The sequence below is a fragment of the Engystomops pustulosus genome, chromosome 8 (assembly GCF_040894005.1).
Source record: "Engystomops pustulosus chromosome 8, aEngPut4.maternal, whole genome shotgun sequence".
NCBI lineage: Eukaryota > Metazoa > Chordata > Amphibia > Anura > Leptodactylidae > Engystomops > Engystomops pustulosus.
This window is the reverse complement of record NC_092418.1, coordinates 73,418,903-73,438,559: the sequence shown is the minus strand read 5'-3', so window position 1 is coordinate 73,438,559 and position 19,657 is coordinate 73,418,903. Positions and strand designations below refer to the sequence as shown.

The following is a 19,657-nucleotide window of genomic DNA, read 5'->3' as shown; positions in this document are numbered from 1 at the left end:
TTTTAGGACTGTTTATAAAAGACCTCTCAGCTCATAGTTCATGTCATAGCACACAAGAATCATGAGGTCTCAGGAACTGCTTATGGAGCTCAGAGAAAGAATTGTGGCAAGGCGCATATCTAGCCAAAGTTACAAAGAGATTTCTGCAGCACTTAAGGTTTCTAAGAGCACAGTAGCGTCCATAGTTCTTAAATGGAAGAAGTTTGAAACAGCCAAAACTCTTGCTCGACCTTGGCGTCCAGCCAAACTAAGCAATCATGGGAGAAGAGACTTGGTGAGAGAGGTAAAGAAAAACCCCAAGATCACTGTGGCTGAGCTCCTGAGATGCAGTAGGGAGATAGGAGAAAGTTCCACAAAGTCATCTATCACTGCAGCCTCCACCAGTCGGGGCTTTATAGCAGAGTGTGCTGGTGGAAGTCTCATATATGAAGACATAAGAAATCTGCATACAGTTTGCAATAAAACACATGAAGGACTCCCAGTGTTAGGAAAACTCACGTCTGGAATACTGTACACAAAATCACCACACAGTCTGAGTGCAGGCTGAGAGAACGGAGCAAGAGGGCGAACTAACCCTGCGCTGATCTACCAACTAGACCCTACAAAGGCAGAAACCCCCTTGAAGGTCGGGAGTCTCTGCCATAGGAACCTCCTAACTACCCTGCAAGGCCATGGGAGGTGTATCAGGGTTAACTTGCTGCGGACGGGGGGGCGGAGCCAGCGTGGAGGACCGCTAGCATTGTCAGCATGAAGGGTAGGAGGACCAACAGACGCGGTGTCCCTTCCAGCAGATCTGACACCCAGACTATGAGAAATAAGATTCTCTGGCAGAGGATCCCCAAATCCATGTGTGAAAAACTTGCTGCATCATTCCCAAGATGACTCTTCACCTTTTATACAAAGGGATTGATCCCCTATAGCAATTCACAGTAAAAGGAAAATGTGTAAATGTACATACTGTTCCTTTTCATATTTCTATACTGAAATAATATAATGAAATGAGTGAGAAAATGATATTTTTCATGAACTGGAATTTTATTTATTTGTGTTAAATAACGTTATTACATTTTATGTTTATACATTGTCCGTTTTCTTTGATCCCCTATAAGGGATATAGCACCAGGACTTAGCAATAGTCAAAGAAAGTCCAGACTTGGGGCATCATGCAGCCAGGGCTGGCGCTAGCACTGGGCATAGCCAGGCAAGGGTCTTAGAGCTGCTGGGGGGCCCACATTAGGCTGTACATAAGAAATCCATGGGGGCGAGGGGACTGTATTCAATTAATCTATAGGAAGTGAGGGGGCTTTATATAAAATAATCATGAGGGGGCTGTTTGGTATGATTAACTAGGGGATATTTTATGGAACATGACTGTTTTAGTTTCAGAATTTTTAATGCTATGAAACTGCCACCTTATGGAAAATCTTCAGTTTTCACAGAGAAGTGGGAAACAAAAAAGTGGGAAGTGGGAGACAAAAATGAACACAATAACCTATTAGAATATGCTCATTTGAAAAGAGGAAAAAATATGAAATGTCAGTGACTGTTGTATATGACTTCCCCGTGGCTGGCAAGAAAATTATTTTGCAGCAATGCATTTCCCTAATCTATGAGACTATATGAGCATCTCCAAACTGAAAGTATACTTTAGCCTTTTCACTTAAATTAAATAAAATAGATGTGATCCCTCAGCTCTAGAAAAATAATATTATTATTGCTCTTTAAACATGGAGAGAGGTTTATCAAAGAAAAATATAGCATTTCAGGGACACTTTATATTGAAATTCATGCATTCCAATAAACAGAATACACTTCATCATTCTAGATGGGCTTGAATATAAATAAGACTTTAAAGACAAGACAGCATATTCACTGAATAATAACCTTGAAGATATTTTCCTTACAAGAGATTCTTCGAATATGCATTAAATCAGAGCTCACCCAAATAACACCATTTATTGCAACACATTAGATTGATAAAAGATGCTATTTCTTTGCACTTACAAATTTTAGAGATTGTAATCACAATCCAGAGGGTATAAAAAGACCAGGAGTCAGTTTGTAAGGATGTTTGGAGCCCATTGGAATTCTCTGCGAGTGATTATAGGCTATGCCCATTATTGTAAACATTTTATAAATATAAGTAAATGCGGTTGTGTTCACCTCATGTTATTTGCTATACATTGTATGGACACGTTGGCGGGAAGTGTCCTTGCAACTTATGGCCCAAATATATCCCACTGTATCCTTATACAGTGGCATATGTCGCCCAGGAATTCCATTCCCCCAAATGCGGGGAACGAATGTACATCGGCAGCAACCGGCAATTGGCTGTTACCTATGTACGGTGTGTTTCCCCAGTGCTCAGCGAGGCTGGGGGTAGGGCTGCAATACACTTCTATCAGGAGGCAGCAGGATGCAAAAACTTAGCTTTCTCGATGTATACAAAAAACGTCATGTGAGCCCAGCCTTAGTGAAACAAAATTTGATACTGCAGTAATATTCTATTGTATCTGTCCTCTACTTCTGGCTAACCTACCAAATGACCATTTGCATATGTATGAGACAAAAGAAACAAAAATATGAGACTGAAACATTGCAGAATTGTGCAGGTCATGGAATTTTTCATCTGTTTCTATGGAGATACAAAGTCTCTATAAAAGTTATAGAATCAAAATCCTAGAGATGTTTTCATGATACAATGTACACATAAAGTTAAATATTACTATCAGGAGGAGAGAATGGACCCAAGACTCTATAGAATTGATAGGCTCCCAACAATGTTACATTTTGAATAGAACTAAGTATTTGCAACTTTATAATTCAATATATTATTTCTAGTTGCAGTCCTGGGGGTAGCAGTTGCTCAAAAAGGGGATTCTTCCCCATATCCAGAGGAAATCCAAGAACAACAATTGAGTTGATTGCCAAGTGTAGGTGATATGACAAACATATAATATAGTGAATAAATAATCTATACATATTCAATGTGTCATAGGTTTTTCTGGTTTGAACATGACTAGGTGGATGAGAGGATATAGTCCATACATAATGCAGGTATAAGGTCCAGTCTTGAGTGTGTTGTATTTGTTATAACAGGTTAAGGTACACTGCATAAAAGTTGTAATTATTGGCTAAAGACCAAGGGTAATAGTTAAAGGAAACCTACAATCAGAATTCTAACTATTAAGGTATTGTCTGATGGTAGATTCTTTGTAACCTTCTAAACCCTAATCCTATAATAGTTTCTAAGATAAGCTACACTTTATATAGCTATTATGCCTCCATGTGCCCCTCTGTCCGTGATGCCTCACTCGCCTCGCCGCCCACCGGCTTGGCGGGTGCGTCCCCACCTCCTAGGGCGTGCGTGTCAGCTCTATCAAATTTAAAGGGCCAGAGCACCGCTAATTGGTACTTGCCAGTCGCCGACCTGTTAAATAGCCAGCCTCTTCCTATGACCTCTGTTGGATCTTTGTGCCTTGTTGCCATTGAGAAAGCTTGTTCCCTATGTCCTCTGCATTTAAAGTGATTTCCATTTGTGACCTCGATTTTGTTCCTAACTAAGCTCCTGTGCTGCCTGTCTTGACCTTCCGCTACATCCCCGACTCTGATCCTGTGCTGCGTGTCCTGACCTCCTGCCTGTACCCAACTCCGTCTCTGCCTCAAAACTCTGTACCTCTCTTTGGCCGCCACCTCTCGAGCTACCTGGTGGTACCCTGCTGCAGAAAGTCCAACCCGCTTTGTGGCGGAATCTGATGAAGACCACTTAGGCCCCTTCCACACTTGCGTTGCAGATCAAGTCAGAGTCTGATCAGGGTGTGATCAGGGTTTGGTCAGTGAAAAACTGGCATTTTTCATCAGAGTTCAATCAGTTTTCAGTCAGAGTTTGAGCGATGTCTCCGTTTTTCATGCACATTTTCAATGCGATTTCAATGCGTTTTTCATGCGCAGGTGATGCGCGTGAAAAGGACTCAGGACTGAGCTCTATCTTTTCTATGGCAATTGATGCGAGAAAAATGCATTGCACTTGCATGTGTCTCAGAGTGCAATGCGTTTTTGATGCATCTCCATAGACTTGTATGGTGCGTGACTTGCAAAAGTAGAGCATGCCGAGATTTAAACGCGCGTTAAAAAACATGCGCGTTAAAAATAATGGAAGTCTGAAAAAACCCATTGATTACAATGGGTCAGAGTGCAATGCAAGTTCTGCGCGTCAAAAACACGTGCGTGAAAAACGCAAGTGTGGAAGGGGCCTTAGACTCTGCTCCCATGTGTTGGCTTACTTCATCGTCCGCGGTAGCACAGTGGGTCCATTACCCCTGAATCCTGACAACCAGTAGGACCAAAAAGGGTGAGAAGGATACTCAGAGGAACAGGGCCGGCTCCAGGTTTCAGTGGGCCCCTGGGCGATAGAGCCTCAGTGGGCCCCTTAACAGTGAACTTGTGTAGCGACATTAAAAAAACAGACATTTAAAATACCAAAACACATACGCACAGATATACAGCATATATACACACACTTCCAGTACATACAGCACATACGCACAGATATACAGTATATATACACACACATACAGCACATACGCACAGATATACAACATATATACACACCCATCCAGTATATACATCATACGCACAGACATACAGCATATATACACACCCATCCAGTATATACAACACGTACGCACAGATATACAGCATATATACACACGCATCCAGTATATACAACACATGCGCAGATATACAACATATATACAACACATACGCACAGATACACTATACACAGCATACATACACACACATCCAGTATATACAGCATACATACACACAGATATACAGCATATATACACACCCATCCAGTATATACAGCATACATACACACACATATACATGCATTTACATATGTACAATCATACTCACCCCAGCTTGATGTCACTCGGTCAGGACAGGGTGGCAGGTGAAGTGGACCGCATAGGAGAGGGCGGCTGGGCTGGACATTCGGCCGAGCGGCTCGCGTCCGGCCTGCGCGCCGAATGTCCAGCGGTCCGGGCCACAGGTGAAGCGGGCAGGCCGGGGAACGCAGGGCGGCCCAGGAGGGATGGGTGTGCCGGGGAGCGGAGGGCTGGGCAGCAATATGTGAGGTGGGTAGGGCAGGGCGGGGCTGCTACGGTCCTTCAGCAGCAGCAGCCAGGGAAGGTAAAGGGATGGGCCGGAATGGGATGCCGAATCATACTTTGCTCTCGGGCTGATCCCACTACGTCTCCGCCCACCTCCTATGCGGCCTGAAATCAGCGGCGAACCTGGGCCCCGTAATACGGTGCCACATCGTCTTGGTGGGCCCCTTTGGAGCTGTGGGGCCCCGGCACTTGCCCGGGTCAGCCGGGTGCTGACGCCGGGCCTGCAGAGGAAAGTGACCAGAGGCTTGGTCTTCAGTGGACCTCAACAGTTCTAAAAGAGAAAATCGGGATAGTAGTCATACTCAAGGTTGAGAAAATTACGTAACATTTGTTTAAAAGGGGGAACTGCTGGAGGGAGCACTATAAGAGGAAGAAATGCTGGGGATAACAACAATAAGGAGGTAGACAGGATTAAGCGCTCGTGAAACGGCTGTCGCCTCTAATGGGCTCCTGCTCTATCCCTCTCTCCCGCAGCAAAGTTTTATATGCGTTTGGAATAAAGACTGAATTATTTTACTGCTATTATTTTTTCTTCCTTTTTTCTTCTTTTCGTACATGTTTATCTATAATCAACTGTGGGCAGTATGAGCTAGAGCACCTCCGTAAGTTTTTATGTTCTATTGTCCTTGATTATCATCTCCTGATAAGAGCGGGAAAAGTTTGAGGGGGCACTATAAGAGGAGGAACTGCTGGGACGGCACAATAAGAGGGGGAACTGCTGGGAGGGCAGAATATATGGGAGGGAGCTGCGGGGTGGCAAATTAAGAGGTGAGCTTCTAATGGGGGTTAAACATAAGAGGGGGAGCTGTTAGAGGGTAAAATAAGAGGGGAGCTATTGGCGCTGTACATGTGGTGCTACTGGGGGATGGGCACAATAAGATAGGCTTGATGGCATAGCAAGAGGTGGGTACAATAAATGGGTGAGCTGCTGGGGGGGGCTTTAATAACATATGAGGCAGAGCTGGGGGCACAATATAAGAGGGGCTACAGTATCACAGCGAGCTGGGGGACATAATGTTAGGGGTAAATGGAGGCACATTGGGTGCGTTCAAAAGGTGCATTTTTAAACACATTGCATGTTACCATGCATTTGGATGGTTTACATCCGTTTTTCTTCATTTCTGGAAGTTTAAGCAGCTGTGAAAAATGTTAACACAACAGTTAACACTCCAGAAATGAAGAAAAACTGATTCAAACTAGTCATGGTAGCATGCAAAAACGCAGAACGCACTGTGTGGCCACACCCTAAAGGGAAATTATACTGTGTGGGGGTGGAGTAAGGGGTGGAACAAAAGGCGGGGCTGAGGGCAAAAGTTTCTCTCCTACAAGAGCCCTTTGTATATCCACCTCCCAACTTCTGTATGAGAAAACCTCCTACAGGCTCCACACACTTACCGACCTCCAACCTATCACTCACTCACTCAACTCTGTCACAGTAACACACTCCATGCCTCTGGAGCGGGCGGGAACGCCCACATAGCTCATACACGCCCACAGCAGTGCATACAGATATAAACAGTAGGAACGCCTCATACACGCCCACACCACGTGATCACACTAGGACACAGCTGATTGGCCTTGAACCTTATCAATCACTCCTCTTGGGAGGAGACCCTGGACATTTAACCCCTGCAGCTAGCATACAGTGTAGCATTCTGGTACAGCCGGGATGTGCTCACTCCTGATACTATACTCTCCTGTGCTCCTATCCCAGCCGCTGTCTGGTGAGCGCTCCTCCGGGCCGTACACTTATAGCATGTGATCCCCCTTTGTTGTGTTACTCGTGTATATATGTGTGTTGCTATGTGTCAGTGTTACCCGCCGCCCGGACTGCGTGCCTGTCACTTTCCTCATCTGGCTGCTGTCACTTTTGTTGTATGGAAGGGAATGTGGCGCCTGCGCAGTGCCGCCTCCTCCACACACTGATGTGGGTACGGAGCGAGGAGCGGCCGGAACTTCATTGGTAAGTGGCCGGTGAGCAGTGACATTGTGTTCACACGTAGCGGTACCGGGGATGAGCCGCTGCTGAGGAGGGATATAGAGGAGCTCCCAGGGAATGGATCCCCCGCCAAGCCCGTCCGGGTGACATCGGTGAGAGTTTGGTCACTTTGTGTGTAGTGTGCGGAGTCCTCCGCTTCTCTGTGATTGTGTGTATCCCGGGCACGGAGCAGATCGCTGTCAGGACTGTGTACCGGATGTCACTTCATTCTACAGGATTGGGAAAAATCAGATTTTGGGACTCCATGAGAATTTGAAATCTCCAGGATTATTAAGTGTTAATAACATTCCTTCCTTCTTACTGTTGGATAAGACAATAGTTATGCACATCCGGAGGATCCGGTATTTTTGGGGATTGTGCAGATGCTATTGTGTGCCCGCCCTGGTGCCTTCTACATTTAGGGTCAGGCTGAGCGCTTCGTGTTATTAAGCATCTGCTTCATCTTCCCTGGATTTTGATCATTTACCATCAGTGATTATGGAATTGTATCCGTCATTCAATCACGTAACCATTTAATAGAGAGTGTCACGTGTCCTAGTTGTGGGTGACCCCATTTAGGGTGTTGGCAGAGAATGGTGATTTTTGTGTCGCCTACGCCAGGCTGTCCACGTGGATATCATTTTTACAATTTGCTCCAACACAAAGAATTGGAGTCTCTATAGATGCAAATGTATAGGATTAAAGGAATCTGTTCTAATGGAGCTTCTTGGTTCTAGGAGACTTGTCTTGGCCCCACCAGACCAAAGTCAGAGCCCAATGGAACAATATTTTAGAGACCTCTATCTGTGTGTCTAGTAATAATAATCATGGAGACCAGATCTCCAGCGCATGGGAGAAGAATAGATCTGATTCACACCAGTCAGAGGATTAACATTTTCACTGTCATTTTTGGGGCTGAAGTGTAAATTGTGTTCCTTTAACGAAGTCCCCTCCAGTGAAGCTTTGGTTGTATCTGTGGGAAACAGACTAGTGCATGTTGTGTAATTGCCTTATTGTAGATTTACACATGAAATTACTATAATAGATCAAAAAGAACTGTATATCATGCCTGAGCAAAATGTCTGATGGCTGCTCCGGACTTTTACATGTAGCAGTCCTAAAAATATATTGACAGGTGTCAGGAACAGATGCTAACAAAGCAAGTTACATGACTGTAGACTATAATAGTCTTCACAGGACACTTTTCAGTGATAATGTTTGGAACCAATACGGATCATTTTAAGCACCTGTGGCCCTAGAGGTCAGATCCGAACCATTATCCTAGCGATCAACCATCCTGTTATGAGATGCCAACAATAAACAATTTGAGACCTGCAGTGATGAGGCTATAGAGGATATATTTTTCCTGTATTGTTATCTTACAATTTGGTTACTTTGTGATTGTGTGTTTTTCTTTTTTGTTTTTTCTTTTTCTCTTCCCAAAGAAAGATGAAGCCATAAAGTAGATGTGTTTGTAGCTAAACAAAATGTGTCTTGCTGTCACAGTAACTAGCTATACCCAAAGCTGGCTTTTTAAGTTTATTTCTTAGCATCTCACCTGACACATACTGGACAAGTACCCATGACTAGGCGTATCTGTCTAGGTTGAAGTGTTGTTGCCTATACGTTTATTTGTGGCTATAGTGTACCGCCTTACTTGCTTACCTTCCCCCCCAGCACAAATCGGCATATAAAATTCTCAATATATATCTCTCTATCTGATATATAAAGCTCTGTGTGTGTATGTCTGCTTAAAGGGATCTGCACTTTTGCATTTTCACCAAACTTTGCACACCCGCTGCCTGTGACTCGAGCAATGTCAACATTTTCACCCTGCACTTTCCAAAATACACTTATTAACTGCCATCTACAGGACCAATTGTCTGCTGGATGGCAGTTGGCAGCCAATCACAGCCCAGCTTCTGTTTTTCCACAGGTTATTAATATGAGCTCTGAGCTTTGATTGGTTAATATAGGCAATGAGTATAAGACACTTGTGTGTGAGGTAATATGAAGAGAGACTTAGAAAGGGAGCTACAGCAGTAATTTACTATCCCGGGCAACATCAGGGGCTACAGCTGAGACAGCGAGAGAGACATAGATACAGAGATGGACAAAGATAAATATAGAGAAATAGAATGGGTTAACAAAACTCTTTTATATCTATTTTGTTATATCTAAGAGCAGTTATTTGCTATCCGGGGCAATGCTGGGGGCTACAGCTAGTATATATAAAATTGATTGCTTACCTTCTCTGGGAAGGAGACCTAGTAATCATAGGGTTTGACCCTGAATTCTCTGCTGGAAAATAATGTTCCTCAGTGTTGGAGCCTGTGTCACAGGCTTTGAGTAAAAACTCAAAAGATAGATACCACTATCATCCATGGGTACTTCTGTTCTCTGCCCATCATATAAACTCCCTGACTCCAACTTTTTTTTTAATGATTCTGCTCCGGATTTAAATTTCCTGGAAATCAAAAAAAAGCAGGATAAGTGCAGGAAGTCCTCACAGCACAAGTGCCAAGAGAACAGGGGAAAAGTGAGACAATGTGGGTCATTTACTAAGGGCCTGATTCGCGTTTTTACGGCGGGTTACACGGATTTTTCCGTTTTGCGCCTTTTTTTTTTTTTTCCCTGTATTGCCCCGGGATTTTGGCGCACGCAATCAGATTGTGTCTAATCAGTGCCGGCATGCACACTACGGAAATGAGGGGGGTGGCCGTACGAAAACCCGACGGATTCGGAAAAACCGGCGCATTTAAAAAAAAAAGTGTCACTGGACACGCGCTTACCTTCACTTGGCCCGCCTTGGGGAACTTCAGTGCATTCAGCGCAGCAGCGACACCTGGTGGATGTCGGAGGAACTGCCTTAGTGAATCGCCGGAAGACCTGAATCCACCACACAGAACGCGCCGCTGGATCGCAAATGGACCGGGTAAGTAAATCTGCCCCATTGAAACACCTTTTCATAGCCAGATTAGAGAGGCTAGGGTAACCCCTCAGACTCATTCTATAATTTTAAAACTTGATTTTGGAAGGAAGGAGGCCATGGATAACAAATATATGGTAAGAAGATTACCACAGTCCCAGTGCCTGGATCTATGAGCAAGTGTCCTTGGTTTATCATGCTTGATTTTATGGTAGTTTTACTTTTTAATACCATACATAACAAAAATCATGATTTATGAATGGATCTAGATTTGCAAGATTGGCAAAAATGACCAGAAATTAATGTTTTAATGCTTGGCTTATTTAATTTCATGAATAATGTATGGAAACTGGATGCCCTTTACATAATCATTATTTAATGTGATACAATATTCCTTTAATCTCTAATTAGATTTAGTTGTGGATGTAATTTGGATGAACTTATTGTTTGAAGCCTCATCAGATCTTGTCTTCTGATATTCAAATATTCCTAAATCTAGCTTGCATTGTACTGGTTGCTAGGTAACTGTGGGTTGTCACCCACTTGTTAGTGTTCCAATTTCCCAGACACCTATTGGGTGACTGCCTTGTAACTGGAGTACAGTCTCATTCACACAGTCATACTGTTGTTCAGAACTCGTTTTTAGGCCTCTGTTGTAACAGACGGATATCTGAAGTGTCCTTAAGCCGAGGGCTGGGACTTATCCCACTGTATGTGCAACAATCCCCACCGGGGTCTAGCCTTTTGGCCTGGCCTGGATGGAGCCAGGGCCCGGAATGGCTGGCAGTTGCAGCCTTAGGCACGCGATGGTCACGGTGCTTTGTATACGGGAACGGAGGCCTTGTCCAGAGCCTGGCAGATCTCCAGCAAGTGGTGTGAGTAAGAAAATAGAGGCATAGGCTGATGGAATAGGTTTCTCCATGGGGCAACCCTGATGTGTAGATAGGGATTCCGGAAGATGTGATGCCCATGATGTTGAACAGCCTAATCCATACAGTTACATCCCTCCCCCACAGGCTATTATGGCCTCCACAGAGCATATCCTTCGCTCAGCAGGATAGAAGTAGCTTGCTATATCTCTCAATTCTGTATTTTCTGACGTATTCTGTGCAGATGGAGGCAAGAAGATGTATCTGCTAATTTGTCTATGGATACGCTCAGCTTTCCTGGAGGATATGCTGAACATATGCATAAAATGAGATCTGATCGTAGTGTTACTGTCAGATTCGGTGGTAGTGGACCCACTGAACCGCTGCAAACAATGATGTAAGCCAACACCTAGGTGCAGAATCTTAAGTGGCATCTGGTATCCACCAGAGCCTGCCCCAAAGTGGACTGGACTCGCTGCGACGGGATAACAACCGGTCACTCCACAGGTCCAGATTTGCTCTCGGTAGTGGCCAACGCGAGGTTCCGAAACGGGAGACAAGTCGAGTCGTAGGCAGTCAGGAGGTCAAGACAGGCGGCAAAGAATGAAGGTCAGGGAACGAAGCAGAGGTCAGAACAGGAAAATCTCAAAACTCACAATAACACGCTTTCTCTCAGGCAACTGGGCACAAAGATCCAGAAGAGGTCAAAGGAAGAGGCAAGCTATATATCAGGGCAGCGATCAACCGGCGCCAATTAGCGGTGCCCTGGCCCCTTAAATTTCACATGGCCACGGAAGCAATCGCTAGGTGTGGAGGGGTAAGTACAGTTGCAGTCACCACGATGGGGCACCGCCTTACGGGAGCACATGGGTGCGCCTGAGACTCAAGATAGTTACAAACTCATGTCCCATCCTAAGTTTAGGCAAATGAGCCAAAAAAAAAGTATGTAGGGAAATCCTGAGCTCCGTGACTGCAGGGAGATGCCCTCAGAATAACTTATCATTCCCCAATGGTTGAGATGACAATTTGTGCCAGTTTTTAGAGGGAAAGCCTTCTGGTCTGGCAAAGAGGAATGAAAAGGGATGCCATGGTGCATCAAATACTGGCCCTAGCTTAGCTTTTCCTTATGTTGACAGCAATCCTGTGTTTATCGAAAAATTTAGATATTGCTTCATTGTTAGCAGAATTAAATGCGAGTCTTAAAATCTACCATTAAAATCAGGCCAGAGGCACATTGTAATACATGGTGAGTAAGATCCCCATACTCTGCCATACTTGTAGTATGGTAGGATCAATCTGACAACCTAGGGTAAAAGTCCCCTAGGGGGTCTGAAAGATATGCAACACCCATGCCAATGTATAGGCAACATGTTAGTTGCAAATAGATCCTGACATGGAGTGGGCGCTATCTGGTGAGCCTGCGCAACTCACCCAGAAGATAATGCTAGGAGAACTTAATGTAAAGTGCAGCTGTAGATTTCGCCTGTAAAGGCAATGGTTAAATTGGTGTAAGTAATTATCCAATGATGTGGCTGTATTGTTAGCTGGAGTGTGATTGGAGTGGTGCTATCACCTGACCATGGAGAGGATAAAACCCCTGTGCAGTGGGAGAACATGGTCTGATCCCAAGGAGAGGGAGGCACACCTTCAGTGCTGCCACAGATACCAATCCAAGGAACTGAGTCAGACGCTAACCCAGTAGCGATGGGAATTCCGGCTCTTCTTAGTGAGCTGGCTCATTTGGCTCTGCTCACTAATCCGAAACCTGCTGTTACCCATTGTGGCCATTTGCCTGCTGTTCAATAAAGAAGTAAGTTGATTTGCACAATGTTGCCTCCGTCTGATCCCTGGATAAAGCTGCTTACCACCACGTGCTCCCCCATCCATTACCCAGGGACATATCTTACAGACACTCAGGGGTTGCCCCAGGGAGAAACCGTGCTTTAGCCTCTCCCTCCTAATTTCTTGCACACACCACCTGCTGGAGACTTGCCAGGCTGTAGGACAGCCCTCCGCCCCCCATACCAAGCACCGTGACAGCGTGCCCTAGGCCGCAATCGGCAGCCCCTCAAGTATTTAGGGCCCCGGCTGCCGCTAGGCCCCGGTGGGGGATGTTGCAAATTGTAAAGAAAAATATTTAAAACCTAAAAATTCAAATCAGTCCCCCCCCCCCCCTTTGCTTAGAACTGATCTAAAAATAAACAGAGAAATCATTAGCACGAGGAGGTTTTCGGAGTCAGCATTATGGCGCTGCATACACTCCTTGACTTAAATACGTTAGGGGAGATTTATTAATTTGTCCGCAACAGAATTCTGCGGCTAGCTCAACAAAAGGGGTGTGGCCTAAAAAGGGGTTGTGGTCTCGCACCAAAAAAGGTCGGTGTGCCAGAAATACTGCTAACCTGACAGAATTGTGTCCTAACATTCTGGTGTAAAGTAAGCCAACTAATAGGAGGTGCAGAGTATGACTAGACAGTCTTATACTGAACCAGTTTTATCACCCAGACACTTTTATAAATCTGGTGAAATATAAGGCTGTCTAGTCTAACTCTGCACTGTCTAACCTTAGGACGCTTTTTTTTTTTTTTTTTTAAAGAAATCTGCCCCGATATCTTTATTGTTTGTGACACGTTTCGATTCTGTACTAGGATCTTCAGGCATAAAAATACATACAGCAATGAAAACATCATTTCATCGTGCAAAAAATGACACCACACACAGCTCCGTACACACTACAAGTATGAAAAGGTTATTAGTGCCAGAAGATGGCAAAATATTATTTTTTGTACAGAATTGTAAAATGTTTTTAAATGTATTAAAACACAATAACATCTATATAAATTTGGTATCCCCGTGATCATACTGACCCAAAGAATAAGAAACATGTCATTTAGGGCGCACAGTGAATGCCGGAAATCTCAAAGGAAAATGTTGCAAATGCGTTTTGGGATTTTCTTTTTCTGGTTCCCAGTACACAGCATGTATTATTAAATACCATCACTATGAAGTGCAATTTGTTACACAGAAAATAAGCCCTCACACAGCTCTGTTCATGGAAAAATAAAATAAAAGTTACAGATTTTGGAAGGTAGGGACTGAAAAATGGAAACGCATGGATAGCAATGGATTATGAGACTAAAGTAAATTCTCTCATTTATAAAATTGGAACCGAAAAATTAATGATCACTACATAAAGGGGTTGTCATAAATGAGTTTTCTGAATCAGGAGGTATATTTTATATTAAAGAAGCAAAAAATAAAATATATAAAAATTCTATACACACTGGTTCTGGACCCTGTTATCAGGGGTTTCCGGGGTGGTAACGTCACATGCATTGTACTTGTAGTGGCATGAGACTGGCATCTCATAATGTGATCATCAGCTGTTGCTATGTGATGTCACAGGTGCACAGCTCGAAAGTATCAGAGTAATCAGAACTGTTATATAACAAGCTGTGCATCTGTGTGACATCACATGACAATGGACCAGTTTTTATCCGCAGGAAGTAAACAATGAAGTTTCCTGTTGAATAATATTGAGCACAGATTTTACAATTTCTAAGGAAATGATACAGAAAGTTATATTGGAAACAATGTCAATTATTTGTTGAGTGTGGACAACCCCTTTAACAATCTGATGAAGGCTCCAGTCCGGAGCTGAAACACGTTGCTGCTTTCATAATAAAACGATAAGATCCATTTCTGATGTTCGAGTCTTAAACGGCGCCGTCCTGACATTATCTTCGGGCTTTGCATATTTTCTCAATATAACCGCAACATGTGTCCAAAGACAGGGGTATCAAATCAATACATCATATAGCAGCAAGCAAGTATCAAAATATCACAAATAATCTCAAAAAGTGCTAAGTGCATGTAAACAGATGTATCAAAAGCTATGAGCTGTTCTGAAGCTCAAAACTGTAAACACTGCAAATGTAATATGAATGAAAGATTGTAGTACACATACCAATAAATAATTGTGTCTCCGAGTGCCTTCCCCAACATGTGTTTCGGCGTACCAAGCCTTTCTCAAGGGGACCTGTGTGACATCACATGACAATGGACCAGTTTTTATCCGCAGGAAGTAAACAATGAAGTTTCCTGTTGAATAATATTGAGCACAGATTCCACAATCTCTGAGGAAATGATACAGAATGTATATGGGAAACAATATCAATTATTGAGTTTGGACAACCCCTTTAATTATCCAAATAAGCATGCATGTGTAGAGGGTAGTCTGCTGGAATAGCTGTTGGATGATGACAGCTCTGTGTAATCTACTGGGCATTCCTGTAAAATCTAGATCCTCTGTGATGACAGTCTTTAGTGTCCATTCTGTGTCCTTTTTTTTTTGGCTGCTGTGTAAAAACATGAGCCCCTCATGCCGTGTCGTAACTAGAAGCTGATGGGCCCCAGTGCAAAGTCTGTGCTAGGCCCCCGACTATAATGTATGGTTTCATAGTAATAGTCTTCTGATATGGGAAAGTGACACCATAAGGGCCCCCTAAACCTCTTGGGCCCGGGTGCGATCACAACCTCCGCACCCCCTCAAGCACCATGGAGTGCTGAACTATTATAGTGGGGATAGAATAATTGTAAGCCTAAGCTTCTAAGTCATCATTGTGTAATTAAGTAGTTTGTGACATTGTAAAGAAATAATCTATTTCCTGCTAGAATTACATTAATTCAGATTTTTCTGTGTGTACTGCAAGTAGTAGTGTGGGAGGTACTGCATCCGTCTCCAGTTAAGGTGTGTATGACCCGCTAGTATAGATATATTCTGCCAGAGGGACATTTTCGTTTCTTTTCTGACAGCAGTTGTCACTGTGAGAATCTCATAAAACTGATAAAAAGAGGCAACTACTCGCTCTGTTCAATATCTTCCTGCTGACTTCCACCATCTTTCTCAGTAATAAGACTCTAGAGCAGGAGAGCGTCTTCAAAAGTGATCCAATAAATGGCTCCTAGTGTAGCGCCGGGGGGGGGCCTGTGTCTACAGCTTATCCCATTTTTATAACAGTCGGAAAGCGATGTGCTAGTGACTGATACATTGATGGGCTTTACAGTGTGTCTGTATCATTCTGGTGGGACTTTTCTCATTGCATTTGTACTAAACGCGTATTTCCTCTCAGTTTCAGGTATCCTGTGTTTGCCCAACTTCCGGCACATCTCACCTGCCTCAGAGGCTTCTAGGCGGAGATGACAGCCACAGCTGCCCAAAAGTGCCTGAAGAATGATAAAGTAGATGAAGCGCAAGCTTTAGCCCGGAGCTGTGCTGGAAGACCGGATTTCAAGCCCTGTGATGGACTATCCATCTGTGCCACCCACAGCCATGGCAAGTGCTTCAGGCTCCATTGGTGCTGTCACTTGGGCTGGTGCCACTGTAAGTCCTCATTACTATGCCGTTTCTTCTATTTTACTTTTCAGGATGTGTTGGGGATGTCTATAAAAATGTCCACCTAATACAGAAGTGGAATATCTAGTTGTGTGGTTAGCTTGTTTGTGTACTTGTTTCTTTGCTAGAAAAGCCTGTACAAGTTGCCCGAACCTGATCACTGTACGCCCTTGTTGACTACAAATTTGGAGAAGTAAAATAATATATCATATTTATAGGAACCTGTCATCATAAATCAGTCTAATAAACTATTACCAGTATGTTGTCAAGCAGCTTTATAGCTTCCAGATCGTGTTTCTTTCATGGCCCACCTTTGCTCCATTATCCACAAAATCAACTTTGAACTGAGATTTAAACTTGTTGTATAAAGTTAAGGAGACTGAGAGTTTAATACGGAAGTCAAGCTCTCCCTGCATCAGAACTCCTCCTCCCCTGTTATTGAAATCATGCACAGGAATTCTGGAGATCTGGTTAGTGATTTCTCTGGGTGCAGGACCATCAATTACAATGAAGGTGGCATTCTGAAAAAGAGGAAATTAGTGTTAAAATCTCTGCCTTCTTGACTTTATACAACCAATTTCTACTCTCTCTTTTTTACTACCTCACCTAGTTCAGGGACATGTTGTACCTTTTTATGACTTTCTTATATAATTTGTGTTTCAATTGTTTGCGTTCAATTACAGATTACTACAACAGTGTGCAGTGGTTTTATGTGGGTTGTAGAATGATATGTTACACGTATGCTGATAGTGTTCATGCACATGAACGTGTGCAGCCTGGGGAAACGGGCTGCATGTTGACCCAATCCAACGAGCTGTACACAGTGCAGGGGACTGGAGTTCCTGCATTATATAGAAATAACATGGACAGAATGTATTTGTTGTATTATTTCGATATTGAATTCCAGATTGAAAATGTTTAGGTTAAATGTCCTATGGTGGATATTCTTTATCTGTATATATAATAAGTGGCAACACAAAATGTGTCCTGTACAGGATGTATATTTGAGGGCCATCTTCTGTTTCACTGCTTTTTACTACCCTGCATGCCGTTTACGTATGTAAATACATGGGCTATGTTACTTATTTGATATTTACATAGATTTTTACTAACTGATGCCTTGTAAAATGTGCATGTGTCTATAGATCTATAAATGTGTACCAAAATATATGAATTCTGTTGTAATAAAAGATTGCAGTGGAGGCTCTGAGATATTGTGTAGTGATCAGGACTCCCACGCTACATATGGCTTGCAGCTCAGTGCTGAGTGACAAGCGTGCCATATGTGCCCAGCTTTCAGAACAGCGAGGTAACACTCGGCGCATTACCAGAATATCTGCTTTAGTTTTAAACAGTTTTACTGTATTTGCACTCATTTCTAAGTGAGAAGGGGTTAATCCAGGACAGGCAGACACCACCATGGGGACCTTTATTCCTCAAGCTTAGATTGTAGCAGTTATTAGACTGTGAAGTTCACAAGATACAAATGTTACTATTATTTCTGTCATATATCACACAAGTTCCGCTGTACAAACCTGTTTCGGAGGATAGCTTTTGTGGTTTTTTTTGTAAGCTTGTTTTACACCAAAAGAGAATTCTTAATGCTGATACGCTTTTTTGACTTCCCTAAGTGGGTTAACATAGATGGGAGGATGCCAGGAAATTCCAGAGATGACAGAAAATCTTTAGCCGAAACAAATGGATTGTATTAGTCTCCCCCAGAATCCATCCATTTGCAGCTCTTAATGCTTGCCTGTTAGAAGATCATGTTTTGCTAATGAACTTACTGGAAGAAGATGCTGAACGGGTGTAATTTAGGCCGGCAGTCTTTCTGAAAAGTGCAGCATTATGTATAGATCCTTTTTATAGGCAGAAAGAAAACTCGTTACAAGTATCTGATGAATAACCTAAATATTATGAGTCTTTTTCTGAACAAGTATTTGGGTATTTGTCTAAGCTGGACACAACTGTTGTGCAATTGCCTAGACACATCTGCATTTTACAGTCTGGAGAGACCGCTAACATCCAGTGTCCCAACTGAGTACCGCATATTTGACAACTTGATACCGTAGCAGATTTGTATGAGGATAGCCTCATTAGCAGAGACGACCCACAAGATGACCTGTAGATTTTTCCATGCAAGTATGGCGAGAGTTGTAGAATGAAAATGTTGCGCAAAACACCAGAGTTTATCCAGTAATATCATTTATTATATATATTTTTTTAACAAATATGCATAGGCCAAGTAAATGAATATACACTCACCGGCCACTTTATTAGGTACACCTGTCCAACTGCTCGTTAACACTTAATTTCTAATCAGCCAATCACTTGGCGGCAACTCAGTGCATTTAGGCATGTAGACATGGTCAAGACAATTTCCTGCAGTTCAAACTGAGCATCAGTATGGGGAAGAAAGGTGATTTGAGTGCCATTAAACGTGGCATGGTTGTTGGTGCCAGAAGGGCTGGTCTGAGTATTTCAGAAACTGCTGATCTACTGGGATTTTCACGGACAACCATCTCTAGGGTTTACAGAGAATGGTCCGAAAAAGAAAAAACATCCAGTGAGCGGCAGTTCTGTGGGCGGAAATGCCTTGTTGATGCCAGAGGTCAGAGGAGAATGGGCAGACTGGTTCGAGCTGATAGAAAGGCAACAGTGACTCAAATAGCCACCCGTTACAACCAAGGTAGGCAGAAGAGCATCTCTGAACGCACAGAATGTCGAACTTTGAGGCAGATGGGCTACAGCAGCAGAAGACCACACCAGGTGCCCCTCCTTTCAGCTAAGAACAGGAAACTGAGGCTACAATTTGCACAAGCTCATCGAAATTGGACAGTAGAAGATTGGAAAAACGTTGCCTGGTCTGATGAGTCTCGATTTCTGCTGCGACATTCGGAGGGTAGGGTCAGAATTTGGCGTCAACATGAAAGCATGGATCCATCCTGCCTTGTATCAACGGTTCAGGCTGGTGGTGGTGGTGTCATGGTGTGGGGAATATTTTCTTGGCACTCTTTGGGCCCCTTGGTACCAATTGAGCATCGTTGCAACGCCACAGCCTACCTGAGTATTGTAGCTGACCATGTCCATCCCTTTATGACCACAATGTACCCAACATCTGATGGCTACTTTCAGCAGGATAATGCGCCATGTCATAAAGCTGGAATCATCTCAGACTGGTTTCTTGAACATGACAATGAGTTCACTGTACTCAAATGGCCTCCACAGTCACCAGATCTCAATCCAATAGAGCATCTTTGGGATGTGGTGGAACGGGAGATTTGCATCATGGATGTGCAGCCGACAAAT

At 43.4% G+C, this 19,657-nt stretch overlaps 1 protein-coding gene across 3 annotated transcripts in view; it reads left to right on the top strand.

The window, feature by feature from the left end:
- Positions 1 to 6,755: 6,755 nt before the first annotated feature.
- The window catches only part of C8H3orf70 (chromosome 8 C3orf70 homolog), a 74,876-nt gene continuing 61,974 nt past the window's right edge, over positions 6,756 to 19,657 (top strand). Inside the window, exons 1-2 of one of the 3 annotated variants that reach the window (XM_072121238.1) lie at positions 6,756 to 6,901; positions 16,086 to 16,336. In XM_072121238.1, the coding sequence (XP_071977339.1) occupies positions 16,153 to 16,336 (184 nt within the window). In that variant the 5' untranslated portion in view covers positions 6,756 to 6,901; positions 16,086 to 16,152. Of the gene's footprint in view, positions 6,902 to 6,923; positions 7,269 to 16,085; positions 16,337 to 19,657 lie in introns of those variants that run through there. The other 2 variants (XM_072121240.1, XM_072121239.1) reach the window with 2 other exon arrangements.